Source organism: Nyctereutes procyonoides, unplaced genomic scaffold, assembly GCF_905146905.1.
Source record: "Nyctereutes procyonoides isolate TBG_1078 unplaced genomic scaffold, NYPRO_anot_genome, whole genome shotgun sequence".
Lineage (NCBI taxonomy): Eukaryota > Metazoa > Chordata > Mammalia > Carnivora > Canidae > Nyctereutes > Nyctereutes procyonoides.
In genome coordinates this window covers 4,150,117-4,172,238 of record NW_026575124.1, presented here as the reverse complement: position 1 = coordinate 4,172,238, position 22,122 = coordinate 4,150,117, and the positions used below count along the sequence as shown (strand labels likewise).

At 61.5% G+C, this 22,122-nt stretch overlaps 1 protein-coding gene across 1 annotated transcript; it reads left to right on the top strand.

Moving 5' to 3' along the window:
* Window positions 1-9,701: 9,701 nt before the first annotated feature.
* On the top strand, window positions 9,702-17,371 carry SP7 (Sp7 transcription factor). The gene is made up of 4 exons (XM_055337139.1): window positions 9,702-9,754; window positions 10,548-10,767; window positions 11,214-11,241; window positions 16,100-17,371. Exons 1-4 carry the CDS (start codon window positions 9,745-9,747, stop codon window positions 17,369-17,371), a joined length of 1,530 nt encoding a protein of 509 aa, XP_055193114.1. The 5' UTR covers window positions 9,702-9,744.
* The last annotated feature ends 4,751 nt before the right edge of the window (window positions 17,372-22,122 follow it).

Genomic DNA, 22,122 nt, shown 5'->3' with positions numbered 1-22,122 from the left:
ACACTGAATAAAGGACTTTCAGGTAGTTAGAGAAGGAAATCATCAAGCAAGTGAGTCATCCCCTTACCAGGTGAGCTTGAGAAAGAGGAGGCTATGCCTCTGATTAGGCCACGAGACCAAGGAAAGAACACAGTGACTTTTCCTCAGGCTGATTAGCTTTGGTCCTTCTTATGATTATTATCATATTTCCTTATCACCCTATGGTGACCTTGTATCCTAGATTCTCCAGAACTTTACAATTTCAAATATTTCTTCTCAGGGCATCTGGCTTAGTCACTAGAGTATGAGACGCTTAATCTCAGGGTCATGTATTTGACCCCCATGTTGCATATGGAGTCTACTTAAAAATAAATAAAAGGCTTGTACATAAATAAATAATAAAATTAAAATAACCAAATATTTCTCCTAAACTAGTGAGATGTTCCAGAAAAGAGCAGACTGCTCCACCTTCAGCTTTTCCAATGCTCTGTCCCATATTGTATCCATGCCCCAAATCTGCACCCTTCTCACCAAAAGACAAACATTCCAGATGTAAGAATAGATCCCTGGAAAAAAAAAAAGAAAGAAAAGAAAAAGAAAAAGAAAAAGAAGAAGAAAAGAATTAGGCCCCTGTACTGGAAAGGCAGAGGGCAGAAGAGGATAAGGCCAAAGACAGGGCTGACCAGGAGACACAATACCCACACTCTTCTTTTCAACCACCCTTCTAAGGAGGGGTCTGGGGGAGCAGTGGATGGTGGTCTATCACCAGCGAGACCACAGGTCCCCAGGTCCCCGGAGCTCCCTGTAGCTGCATATTCTTGCCCTTTGTCCTTGGGCTGCCATGAATGAATGCACTGGACACCATATGCTTTTTCTCTAGGAATAATTTGGAAACAACTAGAAAATGCCCTGAGGTCAGCACCAAGGGAAGCATCCCAGATTTCCTCTACCCTGGTCCCCAGGTTCCAGGAAAAAGAGGTCAGGCTTGAGAATCATCCAGAAGTGGAGCAGAGTGGTAAGTGTTGTCCAGCAGGGCACAGGCAGCCTTAGCTGTGTCTGTCTGTCCCCTTACCCTGGGAGCTAAAGTCTCCCTGCTGTCCTATCCCCATGTTCTTGGATCCCTATGGTCTCCTTAGCTGGCAGGGAAAACCCAGTGCCCAAGGGTAAGGGACCATGTAGAGCGAGAGGGATCACCTAGGTGTTTGTTGAGTGTATTTATGTGACTTTGCATGTCTCCCTCCACCACCGGGCCCCTGTGGTTCATGAAGTGCCGCCATGAATATCCATTGGGTGTGTTACTGTGGCATGTGGTGTGTGCCTTTGTGTGTCAGGGCAGGGGCTCCCTGTGGTGTGCATGGGTTGGGAGGGGGTGATGGTGAGAGCCTGGCTCCCTCTCCTCCTCCCCCATCCCTGCTCCCATCTGGCCTTGATCAGCCGGTCCCTGGGGAGAGACTCGCGGTTTCGGATGCAGGAAAATGTTCCAGGAAGCGGCCACTGTGCGGGCCCTGCTCCGGCTCCCCCAGCGGAAATTGTTCCAGGAGGGGGGGAAGGGAGTGTCGAGATAGGATTAAGGGGGGGTGGCTCTTGCTCTTGGCTCCCCTCTCCATAGGATAAAGTAGGATAAGCTGATCTGATGGGAAGCTCAGGTCAGCCCGGAACCTGGATATTGCTACCTAAATCATTTAATGCGGGAAAATTGGGAGCCTGCAAAGAAGGTTCCTTTTCTATCTGGTTCTCTTTCTGGTGAAGTTTAAGGATTGGGATCTGGGTGGCCCTTGGGTTCCTTTTCCGGCCGGCTAGCATGTAAGCAAGCTGGGGACCAGGACACCTGGGTCTCGTCTGAGAGCGGTGTGGCTGGGGGCGGCAGGGAGGGGAGGCCTAGGACTCAGCCCCCTCTTCTCCCCTGTGAGGGGGCTTTGAAGCTTGGATCCAGGACTGGGAGGGCTGCCTAATTGGGATAATGGAGGTTAATGGGGCGCCTGGAGGGGGTGGCCACGCTCCCAGATCAAAGAGGCCAGCTCTTCCCAGCCACCACAGCTGGAGGTCACAGCTGGAGGGGGAGGGGCGGGGGCTCCGGGCCAGCCGGCAGGGGGTGCTCTGGCCCCTGGATGCCTGTCCCCTCGAGTCTGACCCCCTCTTCGAGGGGAACACCTTTTGCCTGGAGTGCTCACGGGGAGCGGGGGATAAGGGGACGAGGGCCCCGGGATTCCAGCTCCTCCTGCGTGGACGTGGGGGTGAGGAAGAGGCTGGCCGCCTAGGGCCGAGCGCACGTAGGGGCCGTCGCGACCCCGGGCGGGCCCTTCGGGGTGCAGCGGGGGACGCCCGGGGTCCGGGCCCTGGCAAAGCCGGCGCAGGGAGGCAGGACCCCCATCCGGGGTCGGAAGGCGGAGGAAGGCCGGGGCGCGGGGGGGCGGGGCAGAGGCGCACGGAACGGGGGCGGTAGGGGCGCGCGGGGCCAGGGGCCAGGGGCGCACGGGGCGCGGGGGAGCAGGGGCGCACGGAACCGGGCGGTGGTAGGGGCGCACGGGGCGAGAGGGGTCAGGGGCGGGGGCCGGGAGTGGGGGCCAGGGGCGCACGGGGCGGTGGGGGTGGGGGGGCAGGGGCGCACGGGGCGGGGGGTGGTCAGGGGCGCACGGGGCGGTGGGGGTCGGGAGGCAGGGGCGCACGGGGCGCGGGGCCACGGGGTGGTGGGGGGGGCAGGGGCGCCAGGGGCGCACGGGGCGGGGGGTGGTGGGGATGGCCAGGGGCGCACGGGGCGGTGGGGGCCGGGGGGGGGGGCAGGGGCGCACCGGGCTGGGGAGGCTGGGGGGCCAGGGGCGCACGGGGCGGGGGGGTCGGGGGGGGCAGGGGCGCACGGGGCGGTGGGGGTCGGCGGGGGCAGGGGCGCACCGGGCTGGGGGGCCAGGGGCGCACGGGGCGGGGGGGTCCGGGGGGGCGGCCAGGGGCGCACGGGGCGCCGCCGCCGCCTGCCCCCTCCCCCGGGCTGGCGCTCCCTCTCGGGCTCTAATCGGCGCGGCGGCCGCAGCGGGCAGAGTCAGCGCCGCCAGTCTCCGGGACGCGACTCCCAGCAATTGTGGTCGGGACCGCAGATATGCAGCTGCCTCCCGCCCGGGCGCCCGGCCCGGCCGACCCCGCCCGCGCCCCGCCTCCCCCGCCGGCCCGCCCCTCCGCCTCCCGGCCGCGCGGGGACACTGAGGCACGCGGGGGCGGCCCCGAGCCCGGCGCAGGCCCGAGAGCCCGGGCCCCGCCCGGTCCGCCCGTCGGGGGTCCTCATCCCCGCCGCAGCTGGAGCCGGGGCGGGGACCTCCCCCCCAGTCCCGCCTTCGCTTGGCCGCTCACCTGGCCTCCCACCTCCGCGCCGCCGGGAGGGTCCAGCAGGGCCTGAGGTCCCCGGGGGCGCCCGACCGAGGGTGCGGGGGGGGGGGGAGGCGGTCGTGGTGGTGGCGGAGTCCCAGGGACCCTCATTAACCCGGGCAGTGGAAAGGAGGGATGGGGAAGGGAAGGGCGGCCTAAGCAGACCCTAAATTTACAGGCTCCTTCGTAGGGGAGGGGGACGGGGAGGGGGAAGGAAATAGTTCAGGAGGGGTTAGGGCTGGGCGTCCTGGGGGCTGCAGGCTCGGTCCTCGGACCCAGGCTGGGGCCTCCGCTCTGGACCCGGTCCAGCGGCCGTCGGGGGCCGTTCTCGGAACCGAACAGGCACCTCCAAAGTGCCCGCGCGCCCCTGGACGGATGCACACGCAAACCCACTAGTCCCGGGAACCACTCCCCCCACCCCCAACTTCTCTCCTGCAGTAGCCTCCACCCCCGGCAACATCACCCTTCCAGGCTTCCAGGCGTCCCCTCCGGCTGGCGGCCACATCTCCCCTGGCCCCGCCGCGCACGACTCCCCGCGCTCTAACCTCGCCCTCTCCCCGTCGCTCGCAGGGCTCGGGCCCGTGTGTGCAACAGCTACGAAGCGCCAGGCACTGCGGTGAGGCTTCCACACGGGTTATTCCTAATCCTTGCAGCAACCCGGGAGGCCGCTGTATTATGTTTCCCTGTTCTGAAGAAGAGTCTAAGGCATCAAAGGTTATATGGCCTGGCCAAGCTTACACCCTAGTAAACGACTGATCTACCCAGAACCGTCTGGCCCTACGCCCCTCCTGCCGGCTGCTCTCTGGGCCCGGCCGGGGGCTCTCTTTCTAATATAGGCGCATATTCCCATATGTGGCCCTTTTAGGGTCAGGTTCAGAGTCTTTGCAGAACAGTCTCCACCTTGTGCTCAATCTCACTCAACTTTGAACCTTTCAAAAGTGTCCTTAATCTCTGATACCTCTGGGCCTCTGCAAACACTCTTCTCCCTGCCTATGAACACTCTCCCTCTCTTCACCTGGCTCGCTCCTGTTTATCCTTTAGTTTCTTTAGTCACTGCTTCTTCCTCTTCCGGGAAGCCTTCCTTGATTTCCCCAAATACTGGATTAGATTGACTCTTCGGTCTCCAATAACATCTAGAAATTACTCTCTCCAGATACTTCGCGTTCTTTATCTTAGTTGCGGGTTTGTGAGGCAAAGGGCTAGGTCTGTTGCTCATGGTTGCGTGCCTGAGCCTACCTCCCTGTGCTGGGTGTTTGCTGAGCATTTGTTGAATAAAGGAATGTTCCTCGGGTCCAGTGCACATCTCAGAAAACTGTGCTTCCAAGAATAGAAGCAGGTCAGAGAAAATGAGGGAAATGTGTGTCCAGAGTTTTGAAGAACCATTCCCTTGGGTTGTTCACTCCCAAGGATGGGAGATAGGATCAGGGCTTTATTAGCCCAAGTTCTCTTTGTTACTCCAGGTATATATTTTTACGAAGGGGCACTTCCTCAAGATGACCAGAGTCTTAATTCAGTGCTGACCCATGTGAGACACCCAACCCAGGGCAGCTTCCTTGTTCAGGGATCAGGCCTCAAGTCTTCCCCTTCCAGGCATTTTCCTTGTCCTGTCATCCTTTGTCATGATACAAATGACAAATTATATTTGTACAGTAAATAAGTATCAATAGTCAACACAAGTTCAAAACCAGCCACCGGCCCCTGGGACTGAGAAAACGGCTGGGTGACACCCCCTGCCATCCTTTCTCCTTCCCTTCTCATAGCACTTCCCTCTCTCTCTCTCTCTCTCTCTCTCAATTTTTTTTTCTCTCTCTCAATTAAAAAAAAATTATGTATTCAGGTAATCTCTACACCCAACATAGGCCTCGAACTCATGACCCCTGAGGTCAAGAGTCACGTGCTCTTCTGACTGAGCCAGCCGGGCGCCCCAGCATTCTCTTTTCTGATTCTGATCGATCGGGCCTCTCCTGGAATTGCTGTATTACCTCAGGACTCAAATGTCAACTAAGGAAGCCAGGGCTCAGAGCAGAGAGGAAGGAGCCAGGGCTGGCAGCCCTGGTGCTGGGAGAAGGGACGGGGAGCCCCAGCAGAGAGTGAGGGAATTGGGGTATGCGTGTGACACTTTGATGTGTATGTGTGTGTGTTGGGGAGGGGACTCCCTTTTCCAACCTCTCCTATACAGACCTTGCTGGCCTCTTGCTCTTGAACGCTCCCCCTTTGCCCTGTGTTCTCAGCTTTGTCTTCCAGAATTGGATCCCTTTCCCCAAGCGCCCTGAGCCTAGGCTCCGAATGCTCCATCAAAGAATGGGGCAGTACCTGCACCCCGAAACATCTGAGTGGCTCTTGCCCCAACCCAAGGAGCAGGTCTCCCCGGTCACCAGCTCCATTGCTTTTGGAGGGAGGGCCCCACGCCCCACAGGGTCAGCAGCTGCCCCCTGCGGCCTCTTATCTCTCTCCCCACCATCTATCTCTGTTTTCTCCCTGTGTTTGTCCTTTCGTTTTCCTGCTTCCCTGTCTCTGAGTGCCTTCTTCTTTCCTGTCCCCTCTGTGTTCTCTGTCACTGGTGTCTCTCCTGGAGACAAGGGCTGGGCCTGGGTGCATGGGGGGGGCGGCGGGCAGTGGCCAGACCAGGGGCCCGGGACATGAGCGCAACTTTCCAAGCTTCTCTTCCAGGCCCCTGTGGTTGGGGAGCTCCACAGAGGGAGGGATGAGTCAGCGGGCCGCAGAGCAGGGGGGGTCTGGGTGGGGGTGGGGATGCCAGGGTTCCCCAGGGCCAGGGAGTTCGCTGGGGCACCTGGGTCTCTCCACTCTGGAAGGGCACGGGGGTGGGGGGTAAAAGATCTTTGAGTCCCACAAAGGTACCCTAGAGGCTGCTACAGTAGCAGGAGTTGCAGAAGGCAGTTTGTAGGCTGGCAGTGCCCTCCACGTTACCCTTATCCCCAGATTCCTGTGGGAAAAAAGGGGTCCTAAATCCTCCCTTGGGGACCGTTAGAGCTGTGCAGCTGTGATGATAGGCCCGTGTGTACGTGTGCGACGTCCATATATGTAAATGTGTGTACTATGGGAGTCTGGGTCCCTGGTTGGTAGGGTGTCGCAGGCGACTGGGAGTCTATCTTCGTGTACGTACGCTGCTGTGTGCGTTTTTGTGTTCGGGGGTTAGGCTAAGTATCTTGGTATAAACATCATTTATGTAGGAGATACATGGATATAATCAGCGTGTATCAGGGTGGATGCCTGCAGAGTATTCAGTTGACCCTTGAGCCACGTGGGTTTGAACTGCATGGGCCCACTTATACACTCATTTTTTTTTTACAGTACAAAAATATATTTTCTCTTCCTTATGATATGATTTTTTTTAAGATTTTATTTTATTCACAAAGACACACAGAGAGAGGCAGAGACACAGGCAGAGGAAGAAGCAGGCTCCCTGCGGGGAGCATGATGCAGGGAGTCAATCCTGAGACCCTGGGATCACGGCATGAGTGGAAGGCAGATGCTCAACCCCTGAGCCACCCGGGTGCCCTATCCTTATGATTTTCTTAATAACATTTTTAATTTCTGTAGCTCACTTTATTTTTTAAAATATTTTATTTATTTATTCATGAGAGATACAGAGAGGCAGAGACACAGGCAGAGGGAGAAGCAGGCTCCCCGGAGGGAGCCCGATGTGGGACTCAATCCTGGGACCCCGGAGTCACTCCCTGGGCCGAAGGCAGGCGCCCAACTACTGAGCCACCCAGGTGTCCCTCTAGCTCACTTTACTGTAAAAATACAGCATATAATAGAACATACAAAATATGTGTTAACTATGTTATGGGTAAGGCCGGTCAGTAGTAGGCTATTAGTAGTTAAGTTTTGGGGGAATCAAAAGTTATATACTGATCTTTGACTTTGACTGTGGGGGTGCCCCCAACCCTTGCATTCATCACATGTATTCATAATTCAGCATGTGTGCAAGCATGTGTCTAAAAGGGTGTCACTCATTTAGGTGTGTGTTAGAGTCTGCGTCCAACTCTATTTTGGGGCTTCTACTGGCTGTTCCCTGGTGATTCTAGGGTAGCCAAACCTGCTATAACGACAACAGGAAAGGGTTAGGAGTCCCTTCGGTGTAGGGCTGTCAGCAGGAGCCCGGCCCAGGAGGGTGGGCAGAGGGCAGCGGTGTGGAAGGGAGGCAGCTTCCTGAGGAGTAGGGGGATAGACGTCTTCCACTCTGGCCAGTTTTCACTGTCTCTCCCCCTCACCCCATCCCACCCCCCAATCTTTCCCAAAGACCCCTAAGCATTAGAGAGAACTGAGGCAGGTTCCAGATTCAACCCCTCTAACCTAGAAATCCCACCCTGATACTTCCACGGGAGGGAGGGAAGGGAGAGGTCCCTGTGGTTCAGCCCAGTCCTGGGGTTGAGAGATCAGAAAGGCACCATCCCACCCCTTCCTTCAGGGGCGTCCATCTCCGAGCTCAGCATCTGGGTGGCCATGGGCGGAGGCTGAGGGGCCCCCAGGGTGGTGGGGGGTGGTGGATAGAAACCAGATGCCTAGGGGGTTTATACTGGAAGGACCAGAGCCGCAGCCTCTACCCGCCCCTGCCACATGGCGCCTGGGTCTGGGCTGCCCCACCCCCTGGGAGGCTGGGCTGAGGGAGGCCTGCGAGGGTGGAGGCAGGTCCCTGGTCAGGGCTCCCAGTTGCTGCCCCTAGCCCCTGGAGGCGCTGGGAGGGGGCGTGGGGGTCTGGACCCAGGAATGCCAGGGCTTCAGCTGGGCAGCAGGACTGTCTTTAACAAGGGTGTGGAAGCAGTCAGGTCCCAGGGTCCCCAGGGAGGCAGCTGGGGGCTTCAGGCACCCCCTCTGCCTGGCTGTGGCACCCACCTTTGCGGCGGGGAGGGCTCTGTGTGCAGCACCCGCCCGCGTAACACACCAGGGGCCCTGGCTGGCATATTTCGGGAACCTGGCTCCTCCCTTTCCCTTCCCAGCACCCTGCCCCTTCCCAGGTCAGGGATGGGCCCCCAAGGTTGACCTCTGCCGCCCACCTCCTCTCCCCAGCCCTGCACCTCCATTCGTCCTGTCCTGCCTTGTTTTCCATTCGGTCTCTTCCTTTCTCCCCCATTCTAGGCTGAGCTCCAACCCCTTCTCTCTCACCTGCCACCTCTTCCGGATGCTGGAGTCTAGACTTTTCTCTGCCTCAGTTGCCTGCCTGGTCTAAGGGGTCTCAGGCTCTTCCTCTGGCTGGGCAGTAATTTCCCCAAAGCTTCCCCTTCTTCCTAGCTTCCGAGTGGGGGGCCCTCCGGAAATCCATCTGGCACCTCAGCCTCAGATGCCCCCACCAGGGGGAGACTGGGAGGTCACAGGGACACCCCACCACGGGCACTTCCTCTTGGGCAGACGGGTGGGGTGGCCCGTGTAATCATCGGACACAATTATGCGCTATTTATACTCCATCCCCGCCCCCCACCTGCGCGGCGCTTCACCCTCTGCCTCCTCCAGACCTGGCCAGGCCTCCGGCTACTTCCTCGGCCTTCCAGGCCATTGTCTCTATCTTTGCTCCTCCCGGCCTGTTTCTTTTCCTTTTCCTCCCCACCCCACCCCCGTGTTTTGTTTTTTCTTTTTCTTTTTTTTTTAAAGCCAAGCACCTGGTCTAGTGTCGCCCTCTTGTCTCTTTCTCTTTTATGTCCCACAGCGTCTCTTCTGATTCTCTGGGATTGTTCTATTTGTTCTCTGTGTCTCTGGGTCTTTCTCTTCTGTTTTTTTTTCTTTCTTTTCTTTTTCTTTTCTTTTCTTTTCTTTTTTCCGTTCCTTCCTTCCTTCCTTCCTTCCTTCCTTCCTTCCTTCCTTCCTTCCTTCCTTCCTTCGTCTTTCCCTTCCTTTCCATTTGTCATTTACCCTGGTTCTCTACGCCTTTCCCCAAATACTGGGCCCACATGGTTCCTTGGGGAGATTCACATCATGGGACTGGAATCCAAATTTCTTGTCCTGAACTTTGATCCTGCCTGCTGGTTAAACTGTGCTTAGCCCTCCCTGGACCTCCAGGTCTTCATCAGGGAGAGCCAGAGAGGCAGGGAAGTGGGCACTCGAGGAGAGAAAGTAAGGGAACTGTGCTGGGAAGTGAGGCGAGTGGAGGACAGGTCTCCGAGGGGTTGAGGGCTATGCTGGGGAATAAGCTGCAAAGCAACAGCAGCCTGGCAGGGCCCCTCTGTGGGAGAGATGCCACCTTCCTTCTTATCTTCCCCACTTTGATGAGAAGTCACCGTTGGGAAGTCCTGCTGCAGCTCTAGCTTCAATTCTGCCTGCTGCAAGAGAGCACTGCTGCGTGGCGGTGAGAGAAGGAACCAGGAGCTCCCTCCCAGGAAAGCATGACCACTCAGAGGAAGAACCATCCAGCAAAGGATGGAGATTTGATGTGTGGCCAAGGGGAGCCTGGGGATGGTAACTGGTGAGGAATAATGGAGACCAGGGCTTATCTTCTTGGGAGTTAATCCAAAGGGGCTAGGCGGTCGGCACGGGCATGGATGAGTTGACCCGGTGACCTTCCACCTCCACCCTCACTCCTGCCCACCTTCAATTTTCTCAGAATCTGAAGATCCAGCGTCTGCCCCACAGAGGGAGGGAGGCCTGGGTGCTCCTTTCTAGGAGTGAAACTGAGGCAGTGGGAAGATTGGGGAACCCTTGAGCCTGTGCCAAGGCCTCTTCCACTCTGCACCCCTCCTCCAGGCCTGGCTCACTAACATACCTCAGTGACCCTAAAAGTTTAGGGAACTAAAGCCTCCACCCAGAGCACGGCCTCCCTCCTGCCTTACATGTACACACACACACACACACACACACACACACACACACACACACACACAAGGCCCGTCCTCCAGATCTAGGGTGACTGGGGACGCAAGCATCTCTGTGGTCAGCCCGGGGTGTGTGTGTGTGTGTGTGTGTGTGTGTGTGTGTGTGTGTGTGGTGTGTCCACCTCCAGCCGTGTCACTGTGCTCACTTGTGTGCGAGTGTGGCTGTGCTCGGTCAGAACAGTGGCCGTGGCCGTGTGGGCAGCACTGTGTGCGCGGACGTGTGCACGGATCATCCCGGGGCTGTCCGTGAGTGTGTGTGTCAGTGTGTTCCAGGCTCTCTGTGCGAGTGTCGTCCCCGATCCCCCATCCCCCCCCTGGATGTCTAATTAGTGGTTTGGGGTTTGTTCCTTTTCCCTCCTGCTCCTTCCCTGGGCGGCGCGGCCTCAGCAGCAGTAGGCGCGCGGCAGCAGAGGCGGCAGCAGCGGCAGCCGGGACTCTGGAGCAGAGGAGGACCCCGGATCGCGGCCCGAGTGGCAGGGGAGCGGGGCTGGCCCGGGAGGGGAGCCCGGCCCCCCGGCGCGGGCCCGCAGGCCACCCCTCGCCCGCACGCCCCCTGCCAGAGCTGCGGGGAGGACAGCCCCAGGACGCCCGGCCCCGGCGCCCCCAGGTACCTGACCCGGGAGCCGGGGCCGCTGGGGGCGGGGTGTGGGACACCTGGGCCACCGGCCCTCCCCGCCAGCAGCCCGCCGGGACCCCTGACAACGTGCCCCCCGCCCTACCTCCTCCTGCTTCCACCCCTTCCCCAGCCCGGCTTCTCCTCTCCCGCCCAGATCCCTTCTTTGGGGAGCTCAGCAAATGGAGCAGGAAATTTGGACCCTCTGCCTCCCTCTCTCGCCCTGCTCATTGGATCCGGAGCCTTCTCCGCTGGGAAAGCTGTAATTAGAGGGTGGATCCCTACAGACAGAGCACAGCCCCCCCACCCCCACCCCCCAGTCCCTTCTAACTTTAGATCTCTTCTCTCCCATTCTCCCATTCTCCCTCCCTCTCCCTCTCCCTCTCCCCGGCTCGGCTGGCTCTCTCCATCTGCCTGGCTCCTTGGGACCCGGTCCCCAGCCTCAGGATGGCGTCCTCCCTGCTTGAGGTAACTGTCCCCTCCTCCCCCCAGGACACCAGCGACAGTCCTACTGGCCCTAACCCCTGCCCGCCCCCACCTCCCAACTCACACAGACAGTGGCTGTGGTGCCTGTCACTTCCAGGGTCCCTCTGATGAGGAGAGGACAGGGCTCTGCAGGGAGCAGGGGGCAGGAGGGAGGGCGGGACAGAGGGGGCAGGGGTCAGAGAGCAGTCAGAGGAAGATGAGAGGGGTCAGGTCAGGAGAAGGCACGCACCTCCGAGGTCGAGGTCCCCGCCTGCAGGCCAACCCTGAGGAGTGGACGGGGATGGAGAAAGGAGGAAGAGGAGGGGTGGGGGCAGCTCAGCCAAGAGGGGGGACAGCGAAGGAGAGGCTGGGGGGCGGGCACCAGGCAGCAAATGGGGACAGTGCCTTGGGGGCCCCGGGTCTGTCTCTGGGGAGCTCCAGGCCGAGCCTGAGCGGCAGCTGGTCTGCCCGGTAGGTGGTCAGGGGCTGGGCCTCTGGCCTGGCGTGCGGGGGATCAGGTGAGCCCTGAGAGAAGGGAGCGGGCAGTGCTGTGCATGTGGGGGGGCTGGCCAGAGGAACCGGCCCGGGCCTGACGGGGAACCCAGGAGGAGGGCCAGGGTCTGAGGCCGCCTGCCCGGCTCACAAATATTTAGCTTTCAGCCAAAGACAAACTCAGCTCTATTTTGGGAGTGGGAGGCTCCAGGGCGGACTGGGCCACTTCCCCTACAGGCTGGGACCCCAGCCTTTGGCACTGGGGTTGGAGGGAACCAGGGTGCCATGGAGGTCAGGTTCGGGGTCAGGGGTTCCGGGGGACTCCAGGTGCGCAGTTGGAAAGGAAGGACTCGCAGGCCCTCGCGGCCACTCAGCACGGCCTGAGTTCTCTCTCCCTGCTTCTGGGTCGCTGACTCTGTTTCTCTGTCATCTCTGTCCTGCCGTCTGGGTCCCTCCACAGGAATTTGGAGCCAGAAAGCTCCCTTCAGGTCAAGCACCTTCAGTAGCCTTGACCGTTCCAGATTCCCCGGCCCCTCGGAAGTCCCCGTCTCTGCTCCCGGTGCCCGAGCTCAGCCCCAGGGGTGACGGGCCAGACGGGAAGCCCACTCCTTGGGCCTGGGGGGGTGCGAGGCGGCGCAGGACGCTGACCCCGCGTTCACTGGCCTGGGCCCAAGCGTTAGCAGGAACACGCGGCCTGCACGTGGGGCAGCCTTTGTGGGAGCGCAGGTGCGTACATGCAGTGGCCCCTGAGCATCTGTGGTCCAGCGGCGAGCGGCAGCAGGTCAGGCTGCGTGGAGCGTCAGGGAGAGGCAGGCAAGCCGGGGGCGTGGACACGGCGGCCCTGGTCACGGCTCCGTCAGTCGGGCCCCCAGGTGTGCTGTACCTGCGCACCGAGGGCGGGCTGCCCGCCTGCCATCCCCTCGTCCCCTCGCCAGGCCCCACGCTGAGCCCGCACTGACATGCTGCAGTTGGTCTCGAGGAAGCCTCAGGACGAGGTGCCTGGACATCCTGGGGCCTCGGGACAGGGGCAGTGTCAGTGGGCGTGGGCGCCGGGCCAGGGCTGCCAGCGTGGCACTGGGGCCCGGGGGAGGGGCCTGCAGGAGGGGCGCAGGACTGGGGTGGCACTTGGCAAGGGGAGCGCGCCCTGGAGTCTGGGTGTTGGTGTCCCTCACTGCCCGGGAGCTGGAGATGCCCCCGCACGAGGGCATCCAGCCCCTCCGCCTGGTGCTCCTGCTGTGGGGGCACTTGGGCCCTCATCCGTCCCCCTTGCCCACCCAGGGAGCCCTCTGCCCGCACGGGGTGGGGGGGCCCTCTGGCGTCCCGAGAGGGACGCAGCTGCTGCCTGACGAGAGGCTCACCTGGGCGAGAGGCTCACCTGGGCGCCTGAGCTGCAGGGCGGGAGGCAGGAGGGAGCAGTGGTGAGGGCCGGGTGGGGATGGCAGCTGGAGGTGGGAGGACCGGCCGCGGGCGGAGGCTGGCGGCGGAGAGCTGGCGCTGGACCCTGGAACTCAGGTGCCCACGGGGAAGGCCAGCGGGCCCTCAGGTGGCTGTGAGCTCAGCAGGAGGTCCGCTGGGCACCCCGAGGCCCTGGGAAGAGGGGGCCCCCTTCCCGGCACGTGTGGGGAGAGCTGGGACGCCCCTTGCTCTTTCTCTGGAGAGTCCTTGTCAGTGCATTAAGCCCTTTTATTGTGTTAGCAGAAGGTGGGGTGGAGGTAGGAGGGAAACAGCTGGAAGGCGGCCTCCTGGGCTCCTGGGCAGTCAGCTCCAGAGCATGTGGCCGGGCCTGGGGGCACAGATGTGGGACGCTCGCGGGTCGCCCGAGCAGCCGAGAAGGGACCTGAGGCTGTGGTGGACCTAGCCAGGTGCCCGGTTCTTGGCCTCCAGAACCGTCTGAGCGGGCCTGGCGCCTTGCCCCCCTTCCCTGCCCTCAGGGGCCCCGGGGCCTCGGCTCCAGGGCCGGGGTCTCCTGTCGGCCTGGGGCCGCTTGCCTTCTTTCACCCCTCCTTCCCTCTCCCAGCTGGGTGGGGTCCCTGGGCTTGGCTGAGGCCCCTGTGGCCACAGTGTGAGGGCCGGGCGGGGGGGACGGCGTCGGCGTTTTTAAAAATAAACCGACCGCAGGGAAACCAACGGAGCCGGGCTGGGCCGGGGGGGAGAAGCGGTCAGGGGGAGAGGGAGGGAGGAGTGGCCTGGTCTGGGGGTTTTCTGGGGCCCAGCATCATGGTGGTTTTCTCTTAGGTAGGAGAGCCGTCCTCCTCCTCCTCCTCCTCCTCCTCCTCCCCCCTTTCTGTTTTCTTCCTCCTCTTTCCCTCTGTTTTCCTCCGCCTTCCTGGCCCAGGCTCTCTCCATCACCTCTTTGTCTGCTCTCCTCTCTCTCTCTGCCCTTTGTCTTTTCACCTTTCTGCTCTTTTGAGCCCCTGCCCATGTCTGCCCCTCATGCCAGTTTTCCTCTCTGTCCCGTCCCCCCCCCCCCACCCTGTGGCTTTTCCGTCTGTGCCTTTGCAGGGTCCTTTGCTCCTCCGGGCTCTGGGTCTCTGCCTCTCCCCTTTGCACTCTGTTTCTAACCTTTCTTTTCTTTTCTTTTTTTAAAAGATTTTATTTATTTACTCATGAGAGACACAGAGAGAGGCAGAGACACAGGCGGAGGGACAAGCAGGCTCCAGGTGGGGAGCCTGACGTGGGACTCGATCCCGGGACCCCGGGGTCACAACCTGAGCCAAAGGCAGATGCTCAACTGCTGAGCCCCCCAGGCGCCCCTGTTTTTACTTTTCTGCTAGGGTTTGACTCCTGCCCCATCAGCTACCCTGCCTCAGCTTACCCTCTGCTTGTGAGATCGGAGGCTCCTGGGAAACTGGGGAGGACACAGGGCTTTTCCCATAGCCAGATTTCAGGAAGGCTTTGGAGGCTCGAATTTGGGGTCCGTGGGTCGAGGGGACAGGACTGCAGAAAGACGTGGTTGCACAGGGCAGCGGCAGGTTTGCCCTTGGGGAGCAGTGCGGGAGTGCTGAGTGCACACGCCCCCCGCCACGGCCTGGCCCAGAAGCCCCAGACTGACCTGTAGGCCTGGTGCCCGGGGTCTGTCCCAGCTTTACCGGGAAGGCACCAGGTACACCAGCTTTTGAGGATCCCATCAGGGAACTGTGCGGGCTCAGCTGCTGGGGGGGGGGCATCCTTTTGGGTGGGATCCTCGATAATGGCTGCCTGTACCCGGGATTCCGGAGGGTACCTCCTGCTGGCCTGTCCTGGGGCTGACTGCGGGGGTGCCCCGAGCTCCTGGGGGAGGGGAATCTCAGGGTGGCCTGGCCTGGCAGGAGCAGCATGATGGGCATGAAGGGCATTTCGCGTTTCTGAAAGAGCCCTGCGCCCCGCATCTACGCGCCTGGAGAGAGACCAGCCACACGGGCGCATTAGGGGCCGCAGGACCTGGGGGGCCGTGGGCGGCCCTGAGCCAGGATCTGGGCCACCCCAGTTCCCGGCCCGGGGGCTGTGAGGACGTCGGGCCCCTCCAGCCTTCCCAAAGGGGGACCAGCCGGCTCCACAGAGCAGGAGGTGCCCACTGCCCGCTTGAAAGACATTCTTGCCTCAGCCACAGTCCTGGTTTGGCGGCGGCCCTGTTCCCTCTCAATGTCCCAGTGTCTCCGCGTCGCTTCCTCTTGCTCCCCAGCCCTCGAGTCCCTGCCAAGAGATTCCTTACCAGGGACATAGGCTGCGGCCTCAGGGAGACCCGGCCACTCGCTGCCTCGGTCAGGAGCTGGAGCGGGACAGGAAGTGGGCTCGGGGGTAAAGCTGAGACACTCTGGGGGGGCAGCTGCCCCCTAATACTTCGCTTTCTTCCCACGTTCCTCTTTGAGTCTCAGCTTTTCTCCCCAAGTCTCTGACCACGGCCCCGGCTCAGAACCCACTTCCAGGGGTAGGACCCCTAATTTTCACCTCACTTCGGTGCTGCGTCCGTCCCTGCGGCTGAATAGCCAAGAAGTGGCTCCTGTTCATCTGAGGCCTGGCACCTCCCAGCAACTGCACAGTGGCCTCCTGCCTCCAGCCTCTGTCTCCTGCCACTGCCTCCTGCCTCCAGCCTCTGCCTCTGCTTCCAGCCTCTACCTCCAGCCTCCTTGCCTCCGCCCCCAGCCTCCAGCCTCCTGCCTCCAGCCTCCAGCCTCCTGCCTCCTGCCTCCTTCCTCCAGTTGCTAGGCTGCTCCAGACCTTGCTCCCCTCCGTTGACTCTTTGGAGCTCTGCCCTGGGGCCCACTGCTCACTGCCCCCCCCCCATCCTCTTCCACTCTTCTTGGGCCCTTGGCTCTGCTCTCCCTCTGCAGAGTCTGCCTCCCTTCCCGCCTCTCCGCCCCCCCTAAGCAGCGCTTCCCTCTGCCCACAGGAGGAAGCTCACTATGGCTCCAGCCCCCTGGCCATGCTGACGGCAGCGTGCAGCAAATTTGGCGGCACCAGCCCCCTGCGGGACTCAACGACACTGGGCAAAGCAGGCGCAAAGAAGCCATACTCCGTGGGCAGCGACCTTTCAGCCCCCAAAACCATGGGGGACGCCTACCCAGCCCCCTTTTCAAGCACCAATGGGCTCCTCTCACCTGCAGGCAGTCCTCCTGCCCCCACCTCGGGCTACGCCAATGAGTACCCTCCTTTTTCCCACTCATTCCCTGGACCCACGGGCACCCAGGACCCCGGGCTACTAGTGCCCAAGGGCCACAGCTCTCCTGACTGCCTGCCCAGTGTCTACACCTCCCTGGACATGGCACATCCCTACGGCTCCTGGTACAAGGCAGGCATCCACGCAGGCATCTCGCCGGGCCCTGGCAACGCTCCTGCTCCCTGGTGGGACATGCACCCCGGGGGCAACTGGCTAGGTGGTGGGCAGGGCCAGGGTGATGGGCTGCAAGGGACACTGCCCGCGGGCCCGGCTCAGCCTCCGCTGAACCCCCAGCTGCCCACCTACCCGTCCGACTTTGCCCCCCTCAACCCGGCCCCCTACCCCGCTCCCCACCTCCTGCAGCCGGGGCCCCAGCACGTCTTGCCCCAAGACGTCTATAAGCCCAAGGCGGTGAGCAATAGCGGGCCGCTGGAGGGGGGCGGTGCGGCCAAAGCGCCCCGGGGGGCCGGCGCGGGGGGCGGCGGCTTCGGCGGCGGCGGGGCGGGCCGCTCCTCCTGCGACTGCCCCAACTGCCAGGAGCTCGAGCGCCTGGGCGCGGCGGCGGCCGGGCTGCGCAAGAAGCCCATCCACAGCTGCCACATCCCGGGCTGCGGCAAGGTGTACGGCAAGGCCTCGCACCTGAAGGCGCACCTGCGCTGGCACACGGGCGAGCGGCCCTTCGTGTGCAACTGGCTCTTCTGCGGCAAGCGCTTCACGCGCTCGGACGAGCTGGAGCGCCACGTGCGCACGCACACGCGGGAGAAGAAGTTCACCTGCCTGCTGTGCTCCAAGCGCTTCACCCGCAGCGACCACCTGAGCAAACACCAGCGCACCCACGGCGAGCCGGGCCCCGGGCCCCCTGCCGGCGGCCCCAAGGACCCGGGGGAGGCGCGCGGCGCCGCGGAGGAGGAGGCCAGCCAGACGCCCCGACCCCCCGCCTCCCCCGCGCCCCCAGAGAAAGCCCCCGAGGGCAGCCCGGAGCAGAGCAGCCTGCTGGAGATCTGAGCGGGCGCGGGGCCGCCGGCCCCTCCCGCCCCCGCCGGCTTCGTGGACGCCGCCGCTTGCCCTCACCCCCTGGGCCCCAGCATGCGGCCCTTGGGGCTCCTGCCAGCTCCCCCCGCCCGCCGGCCTGGTGACCCCCAGCGCGCCCTGCGGCTCCGCGACCTTCGCCCAGAGCGCGTGCTGCAGGCCCTCACCTTGTGCCCGACTTCTGTGCTCGGCTTCCCAGCCGCCCACCCCCCCCCCCCCAACATTCCCTCTGCTCCTATCGCACCGTCTCATCTCCCTTCCATCTGGGCTCCCCACACTTGCCTTCTCCATCCCACCAGCTCCTTGGCAACTCCAGACCTTTCTGCTTCCCAAGCTTGTTTACCGCGATTGCTTAGCTTCCAGTCTTCCCAGCTTCTTACTCCACTTGCTTTCCATGCTCCAGAGCGCTTTGTTTGTTTGTTTTTGTTTTCACAAACATAATGATGATGATGATGATGATGATAATTTATTGCCCCCTGGTGGCCTCTTCATTAGGGGCCAGAGTTAGGGGGATTGGGGTTAGCGACCTGGCAGGGAGCAGGGTGCCAAGAGGGGGGCAGACCAGTGGGGATCTGATCCCAAAGATGGGGTGACCCCAGGGTCAGGGAGGCTGCCCCCGGGCCTGTATATTTAACCCCTATGTTCCAAGAGAAATGAATACTAATAATAATAATTCTATTTATCTAAGTTATGATGACAGGTCAGGTAGAGTGAGCTGGGGAGGGAAGGAGGTCCGATTCTGCTATGGAAACTGTAGCTAAGTGTATCTCTGTACAGAAAAAGCGTTAGTGGAGATCTTGTCAATAGAATTCCTATCATCAGGGTCTCAGTTAATGGGGTTTCTCTTTTAATAGAATCTCTGCTAATAGGGTTGGTTAGCTAGATCTCTGTTAAAGAGTTGTCTGTTAAAGGGGTGTCTCTCAATAGGGATCCCTAATTTTCCCAGCCCCAGCCAGAAGCTGTGAAACCTCGAGTCCTATGGAGGGGAGGACTGGAATGTACCCCAGCTCCCTTGACCCCAGAGCAGGTTCTTTCCACTGCCCCTCCCCTGACACCATGACCCCATCAGGCTAATCCCTCGTTGCCATGGTTATGGAGAGCTTGCAGCTGCCATCCTAGACGTGCTCGTTGGGGAAGCCCACCTCACAGGAGGAGCACACTGGGTTGGAGGTGCGTCTCCAGAAGAATAGGCGGGGGAGGCTTTCTCTGGGATCAGATTCAAATAAATCAAGTATTTATTGAGTGCCCATTCTGTCCGAGGCACTGCTAGGCTGGAGCCTAGAAGCCACGAGAAAGAAGAATTTACACAGCGAGGAGGACAGAGGTCCCCAAGCTGATTTGGGGTTGCATCCACGGGCCCCCCCAACCTGGGATTTCCAATGCTCCCGACTCCACCTCTGGTGACTTTTAAAGCCGCTTCGTGCCTTTGAATGCCTTTCCTGTGACTTTGGATCCTCCTTTTCTATCTCCTGCTCCCTCAAGGCCCCAAGTTAAAGGGTAAAAGCCGCTGGGGCTTGGGGAGAGGGTAATATTGTGGAAGGGAAAGGATCGTGCCCTCATGGAGTCTTTTTTTATTATTATTATTATTATTTAATAAAAAGTTCGATTTTAAATTTTGTCCTGGTGAGAATGGAGGAGAAGGAAAGAAGAGTGAGCCCACGGGAGCCCTCCTCGGCACCTGGAGACTCCCACGGGCACCCCACGGTGCCCACGGCGGGCGGGGTGGGGGGAGGGGGGCCGGGGGACAGCCGGGGGGGGGACGGGGGGGGACCGAGGGCTTCCTCCCCCCACCGCTCGCCGCCCGCCCGCTCGCCCCGGCCGGCCCCGGCGGGTCGACGGCGGCGCGGCCCCAGGGGTCCCCAGGGCGGCCCCCGCCTGGCACGCAGCCGCCCCGCCCCGGGCTGCAATCAGCCGTGCCCGCCGCCGACCGGAGGGCGAACAAAAGCCACACTGTGGCGGCGGCCCCGGGCCACAATAGGGCTTTGTGCGGCCCGGCCCCGGGCTCCCCCGCGGGGCTCCGTCCCCGGCCGGTCGGGGGCGCTGCGGGCGGGCTCGGGATGCCCCCCCCCCCCGGACCCCCTGCGCTCGGGCCCCGCCTCGAAGGCGCTTCCAGGAGGGCGGGTCGGGGTCGGGGCCGGGGCCGGGGTCGGGGTCCCGAGCTGCGCCCCCCGTCGGATGCGCATCCCCTGCCCTCGGGACCCGCTTCGAAGGTGCAGAGGGCGGGGTCGGGGTCCCGGGCTGCCGCCCCCCGCCCCGGACCCCCTGCCCTCGGCCCCGCCTCGAAGTTGCTCCCAGGAGGGCGGGGCCGGGGTCCCGGGCTGCCCCCCTCTGCCCCCCCCCGCCGCCGGGCCGGCTCCTCGGGCCCCCGGGCCCCGCCTGTCCGGTGCCAGCCCCCGCCCGCCGCGGCCCCCCTCCCTCCCTCCCCTCCCTTCCCCCCTCCCCCCTCCCCTCGGCCGCTTTCATCTTCCCCGGACTCCGCTTGGGGTTTGCTGGTTTCTGGGAGATAAAAACCGCCCCAAATAGCGGCGGCGCGCCGCCAGCACAAACAGGGCCGCCGGGCCGTGCGCCCGCTTGGCCGCTCCGCGCCGGGCGAGCTCCGGGCACCCGCGCTCCGGCGGCGCCTCCGCCTGCCCCCGCGGCCCGCCCCGCCCCGCCCTGCCCCGCCGCCGGCCGCGAGTCCCGGGCGTGGGTGCCGCTGTCCGGGGCCGCCGCGCCCCCTGGAGGCCGCGCGCAGGGCGCCAGGCGCGGGGTCGCCCCCCAGGACCTGCGACCCCCGACGGCGCCCTGGAGGCGCGGCCCCGGCCTCCGCCCCGCCCCGTAGCTCAGGCCGAGGACCCCCGGCCCGGCAACCACCACACAACCTGCCGGTAAAAGTCAGGCCTCACCGAAGGGAGGTGCAAGCTGCGGCCCCGTCGGCAGGGATTTTGGGGGGGAGGTATCTGGGGTTGGAGGGTGGCACCACTGAGCACAAACCGAAACTGCGTGGAGGGTTCGCAGGGGCCCCCACTCACTGTCGGAGTCGGGGACTCCCTCCCTTCCTCCGAAGCCCGCATTAGCGCTCCCCCTTACCCCCAACTTCTCAGCAAGTTGCTCCCAACTACCCTGTTTATACTCGATGCTCCTTAAGCTTTCTGTGACTTTCCAGGGGACAGTGAACTAACCTAGAAAATTAAACCGGGGCTCCTCGAAATTTGGTCCCTGCAGTTATCCTGTATGGGGGGGGGGTCATCGTGGAAACACAGCTGAAGAGCTCCACCCCAGAACCCGCACTTCAGCAAGATGCTCTGGTGGGCCTGTGCTCAGGGACATTTGGGGAGTACTAGACTGCAGGAGCCCGTGGCTTGCTCCGTGTTAAGGGCATTTTCAGAGAAGCTTTCCGGAGCTTTCTTATTTTCTGACCCCGGAATAATTCTCTTAGGAGCAACTTTTCATGCACGAAGGAGGAGCACACCCAGCCCAAGAATGCTAAACTCAGGAAGCGCCCTAGGTTCTCCAACTAGACTGGCAACTCTTGGGAGTGGGGACTATGCCTTATACATTTCTGTGTCCCCAGAGCGTGGTCCTTGGAATTGCTCATTTACCCTTGTTCAAATGAACAAACCAGGGCAGCCCAGGTGGCTCGGCGGTTTAGGGCCTGCCTTCAGCCCAGGGCCTGATCCTGGAGGTCCGGGATTGTGTCCAACGTCAGGCTCCCTGCATCGGGCCTGCTTCTCCCTCTGCCTGTGTCTCTGCCTCTGTCTCTCTCATGAATAAATAAATAAATAATAATAAGTAAATGAACAAACCAAAGCCCGAGGTGACTCTCTCTCCCGGGGTCATGGTGGGGTCGGCCCCCGAGGACCTGTGAACCCCGACTGTGCCTGGGGAGGCGCGGCCCGGCGACCACCCAGCGCACCAGGTTCACAGCAGGTCACCAGGATCATGGCAGAGTTGTGCCTAATCAAGTGGTTGGTACTTACAACGTATTAAATGGCTTCATTTCCATTATCTCGTGTGGGAGGCAACCAGGGGAAATAAGCAGGACTCTGCAAGTGAGGAGGCTGAGGCTCGAGGAATTCAGAGACTTCCCCGAAGTCACATGCCTGTGAGAAGAGGAGCCCTCACCCTGCATTCGACTTCCAGCTTTTGGAATCAATTTCCCTCTTCTTTCTCAAGATTTACTCATTTGAGACGGAGAGAGGAGAGAGTATACTCTAGTCCCAGACCAGGGTTGGGGAGAAGGGCGAAGGCAGAGGGAGGAGCAGGCTCCCAGCGGATCGGTGAGTTCCAGGTGGGACTCGATGGGAGGATCCTGCGATCATGACCCAAGCCGAAGGCCGACTCTTTGCCGAGTCACCCAGGTACCCCTCTTTTTCTTTTTCTTTTTTTTTCCTTCTTCTTTTTTAAAAAATATTTTGTTTATTTTTTTTAAATTTTTATTTATTTATTTATTTATGATAGTCACAGAGAGAGAGAGGGAGGCAGAGACACAGGCAGAGGGAGAAGCAGGCTCCATGCACCGGGAGCCCGACGTGGGATTCGATCCCGGGTGTCCAGGATCGCGCCCTGGGCCAAAGGCAGGCGCCAAACCGCTGCGCCACCCAGGGATCCCAATATTTTGTTTATTTATCCATGAGAGACACACACAGAGAGAGAGAGAGAGAGAGAGGGGCAGAGACACAGGCAGAGGGAGAAGCAGGCTCCATGCAGGAGCCCGACGTGGGACTCGATCCTGGGTCTCCAGGGTC

Excerpts from the sequence above, each read along its gene's own strand:
- SP7 (XM_055337139.1), top strand. Across the intron at positions 10,768-11,213 it reads CCCGGCCCCGGCGCCCCCAG|CCTCAGGATGGCGTCCTCCC; the intron begins GTACCTGACCCG and ends CCCGGTCCCCAG. Across the intron at positions 11,242-16,099 it reads TGGCGTCCTCCCTGCTTGAG|GAGGAAGCTCACTATGGCTC; the intron begins GTAACTGTCCCC and ends CTCTGCCCACAG.